Below are 4,915 nucleotides of genomic sequence, written 5' to 3'. Positions count from 1 at the left end.
AAGTTTATTAGATCCCAAAAAAAAAATTAGGAGACTATGACCATAGAAATGGATCTATTACTATGACCATAGAAATGGATCTATTTCTTTTTAACAAAGATTAATCTTTTTTACTTTGGCTTAGTTTCCTAAAATTGTCTTTACAAGTTTTCAGAAAACATAAAACTTACATTGACATGTAGTTTATTTTTTATGGAACAAGTACCTTTTTTCCCCCCTAAAACAAGCGCCAAAACACCCAAAAAAAAAAAGAAAATCATAATTTTAGAAGCCTCTTTCGTAAATCAAACAAATCCTATAAAAATTTTGTATTGTATTTGAATCCAATATTAGTAGTTAAATTGATAGTACTTCAAGCAAAGCAAATATTTGAACCAACTCAAACTGTGAGGAAATTATGGCACAAATTGTAACTTGCGAATCCAATTCCTGGATTTCTTTAGGCTTGAATTCTGCCAGATTTTAGGTCAACGACAAATTTATCATATATGAAAACCGACGTAAACTCGTACACGCACAGACAAAAGAGACCGTAACTCATAAATAGAGCCAGCCCAAAGGGAGTAAAACTGGGAGCAAGAACAAAAAAATACATCATTAGCTCATGTGACATGAATTAATCAATCAATCGTGCGGTGCGGTTGAATCTACTTGCTCATAGTTGACGACAAGTAAAAGTTCCAAAAAATGGATCCTACGGACATGAAAGCTACACGGGCTTGAAGAGGGACCATCCTGTCAACCACCAAACAGAGCCAAAGAAATATTATCAGATATGGAATGTCAAAATAACCAATAAGCACATGAAACACAAGGAATTAATAAGAAGATATTTTAGCATAGGTAGGTGACAGAAACAGAGAAATAGGCAGAAAAGTTGAAGAAATGGAGAATCAGAAACTGAGGGTTAAAAGAAGGGAGAGAGAAAATAAAGAGGGTGATTGTAAACTGAAATAGCATAATAGATGGATGTATTCAAGATTTTTCCTTACTTTCAACATGGGAGTTATGTTGAAGTACTACCATGATTCAATGACAAACTGAAATAAATAGATGACATAAATATACTGGTTTACCAAAAATTCAACAAGCTGACGGGGATCCAAAACCTAAATCCTGCATAAGAATCAAAGACAAATATCAAATTACACCAAACCTAGACATCTTTATAAGCCAATATGCAAATTGCATCAAATGAGGATTTTACCATAAAACAGTGTTGGGAGAGCATCCTTCTGATATTTGTTAGGAAGCTCTGAGAGCTTTCCTAGCCATAAATTGTTCCATGCAAAGACAACACCAATTACACAAGGACCAAGCACTATCTGGTTTAGTAAAACCTGCAATAAGTAAATATTGTCAGTGTTTATAATTAAGTTATTCAGTTATTTTCCAACCTTAAATTCATTGCACTATGGAAGAATGAAAATGAAACAACTTTACCTTCAAAATTATATTTTGTGGTGTCTGATGTGGCAAACAGTGATCCAGATATTTATACCAAGCATATGAACCAGGACCATATAAAAGGAAACCATAAGAAGTCATCCTCAAGGCACGAAGCCAATCATGATCTGAAATGACGCTTGGCATGATATCCTAAGATGAAAATAAGGTTAGAATACAGATTATAACAGTCATACACTGTTATACTCAAGTCAGTATAATAAAAAGCATCCTACCAAGATACCAAAGGTTTGTCGAAACTAAGAATATATATAAAAGAATATGATTCAAGGTAAATGAAACCGATACTCCCGATATCTGTTATGGATGCCTTTGTAGGCAAGACATATGGGAGCAGCAGGCAACAAAAAGTCAAAGGCGCCTAAGATGAAAGGGAAGACAAATAATTTTATTGTACCAATATTCCTAATTAAAAGAATTTATTTCAGCTAGTATTTTTATTGCGATTAAAAGTCCTTAATTTTAATTGTCTTATTATTCAAGAATCCTATGTAACCTCTATTTAAGAGGATGATTCATAGTAATAAAATAAGATAGAAATCTATCCAATTATAAAAGTTTAAGACTCTCTCTTCCTAACAAATCTAAGGTTAGGAGCTCCTTTCACAAGTTCCACATATTATTAATGATAAGTTGTTAAGTTCACAAGTTATGGATCATATCACAGGGCAATTCATAGGAAACCTGCTTCATTTAATGAAGCCTTACCCTTGTTGCTATTCTTACCTCGTGAAGAACCTATGAATAATGATATATGGAACTAGTTTCCCAATGTATGCGTATAGATAGATAGATAGAACTCCTCGAAGGGCGCTCCTAATCTAAGACTCGTTAGGAAGAAAGAGTTTTAAACCAATGTAATAAGAATGATTTTTGTCTTATTTTATTACTACGAATCATCCTCTTAAATAGATAGGAATTTATTTTTGTAAAATTAAGAAACTAAAATTAAGGACTTTTACTTGCAAAAGTAAAATTTCCTAATTAGGAATACTGTTAAAATAAAGTTACTTGTACTCCTTTCCATCTAGAACCTGACATTTTGTGGCCAACGTCTCCCATATGTCTTTGCCCACAATGGCATTCATGACCACATCCTTTCAGCACCCAGTGCCCCTCCTCCCGAAAAAATAGAAAATGGGATTGTAGGGTGTTGCTGAAGATACAGTCCAAGGCTCCAAAAAGATATTCCTAGTTGTTTGAGGGTAAAGGTAAATAGATCCACTTTCAACAATTTGATCCACCCAAAGACCATATCCCCAAGATTAAGCTAATAACTCAAGCCACATGCAGCGATTTCTTAGGCTATGTTCTCTAACTCCGGTGATGTAGGCAGTTACTGATTAGGGTTTATGGTGATTTTCTGATCTGATTTCTTGAGGAAAAAAAAAAGAATAAATCAACAAGAAGAGAAGAATCTTCAAGCTTCACCACTTGGGGTGCCTTAGGAATAACACTAAATGTTGCATCATACAATCACAAAGAACAAAAAGGCTGGAAATTATTTGACATTTTATCTTCTCAAAAACACTTTTGACAGCAATGGTAAACACTACCAAATTTTTCAAAAGCACCTTTTAAAAATCCTTTTTCACAACACTTTTTAAAAGCAATTTTCAACCTCAATGATAAACTAGCCTTAGTAACCTATATGCTTTCTAAAGACCTCATGGCTACTTCAAGGAGGCATCATACATCCTCACCAACTTCGTAACTCCCTAAATCTCATCATAACAAATCATTTAACTGATATGCTGCACTGGTCAGCACAAATATGGCTGGAAATTAAAGTAACTTTATTGACACACTTTCCATCAAAAAATTGGGAATTTTCAATAAAACTGAAATTGAGATTTCCCAACATTCAGATGCTGATTGAGCTCGGGAAATACCTCTCAACATTGAATTTAAGAGAAGATGACTAATAATATAAATAATCTCAAAGCCTAAATAACATAAAATGCTAAATCTACTGGTTCCAAACTCCAAACAACGGGAAAGTTCATCAATAAATGTGTGTATATATATATATATATATACACACACACACACACATAAAAGCAGATGCGCGAGAGCCATAATGTCCCAAATTTTAGAGACTACTACATCCTACACTTCCTAAAAAAATTCCAACAATTCAAAATGTTTCAAGCTCTCTCTCACTAACCCCAAAAAGAAATTGCTTAGAAATATATATAAAATAAAGAACTAAAGCATAAATTTGAGAATATTACCTTACTTGTATCACTGGAACCAGAAATGGAATCTTTCCGTTTTCTCCAATGGGAGCTTAGTTGAGCAATAGTATCGCCTGTGAGAGCGAGTGAGGAAGCTGTCACCGCTTGCTTCAACGGGAAACGGTAGCCTCGACTGCCCGTTGACTCTGCGGATGAATCCGAGGATTTCGACTTTGACGGCAAAGGCCTCTTTGTGTTTCTTATCTCTGGAAGTTTCCAACCCCAAAACGCGCCATTACCGCCCAATGCCTCCATTTTCACCAGTACAAGTATCAGAAATTTGGGGGGAAAAGGTTTAGAAATGAAAACCGTCCAATTGCAGTTTACTAGAGCCCGAGCCGGCAAATGAGATGAATGGAACGGAACAGAATAGAGCGGCAATGGAGTTGCTATTAGGTGAAAATGGAAACGAAATATAGGAATGGACGAAAAATGAAAATTTTAACCAAATAATTTTTTATTTATACTAAAAAAACATATTTGAAATTAATTAATTATAACAATAAAATATTAAATTAAATTGTGTAAAAAAATTTAATATATAAATATATCTTAAATAATATTAAATATATTATATTTATTTATGATAGTTTTGTCATCAATTATGAGATAATATCGAGATAATCTCGAGTTAACTAATAAGTGATGGAGATAATAAATTATATATATTAAAAATATTTAAAATATATTAAAATAAAATTTTAATTGAGTGATAAATTTAAAATTTTAATTATTCAATTATTATATGTTTAAATTTCATCGTATGTATATTTTAATTGTTATTTTTGTTAAAATAAAATACTAAAATACCTTAAAATTATATAATTTTTAAATTATGAAATGATATTTTTGTAATTTTCTAATTAAATTGGTGACTCATTTGAGAGTGACACTAACTCAGTCAAAGATTTAATAAATAATATAAATTATTTTTTAATTTTTAAATACATTATTTTTAATAAAATGAAAAATATTATGATTAAATCATTTATAATTTTTATATAATTTATAAAATATTTCTAAGTAAAATTATATCAAAATATGATCGAAATAATAATATGTAATAATTAATATTTAAGTCACAAATATAATATTATAATATACATAAATATTATTTATCTATTTATTACTTCCGATAAATATTATTTTAATACATAATAACTTTGAGAATATTTTAATATATAATATTAATATCTCTATCTATACTACTA

At 31.1% G+C, this 4,915-nt stretch overlaps 1 protein-coding gene across 1 annotated transcript; it reads right to left on the bottom strand.

Moving 5' to 3' along the window:
- Positions 1-407: 407 nt before the first annotated feature.
- On the bottom strand, positions 408-4,136 carry LOC108478237 (uncharacterized). Its single transcript, XM_017780672.2, has 5 exons — positions 3,702-4,136; positions 1,444-1,599; positions 1,208-1,340; positions 1,077-1,116; positions 408-735 (listed from the first exon to the last, which is right to left on the bottom strand). The coding sequence occupies exons 1-5, from the start codon at positions 3,957-3,959 to the stop codon at positions 648-650; spliced, it is 675 nt and encodes a 224-aa protein (XP_017636161.1). The 5' UTR covers positions 3,960-4,136; the 3' UTR covers positions 408-647.
- Positions 4,137-4,915: the final 779 nt, after the last annotated feature.

Source organism: Gossypium arboreum, chromosome 12 (genome assembly GCF_025698485.1).
Source record: "Gossypium arboreum isolate Shixiya-1 chromosome 12, ASM2569848v2, whole genome shotgun sequence".
Lineage (NCBI taxonomy): Eukaryota > Viridiplantae > Streptophyta > Magnoliopsida > Malvales > Malvaceae > Gossypium > Gossypium arboreum.
This window is presented reverse-complemented; position numbering and strand designations above follow the sequence as displayed.

What these genes read in the sequence shown, in the direction of transcription:
- LOC108478237 (XM_017780672.2), bottom strand. Translation starts at nt 3,959, where the DNA reads ATGGAGGCATTGGGCGGTAATGGCGCGTTTTGGGGTTGGAAACTTCCA. An exon ending in GTTCCAGTGATACAAGTAAG is followed by an intron (nt 1,600 to 3,701) that starts GTAATATTCTCA and finishes TTTTCATCTTAG; the next exon opens with GATATCATGCCAAGCGTCAT. An exon ending in CACAAAATATAATTTTGAAG is followed by an intron (nt 1,341 to 1,443) that starts GTAAAGTTGTTT and finishes TACTTATTGCAG; the next exon opens with GTTTTACTAAACCAGATAGT.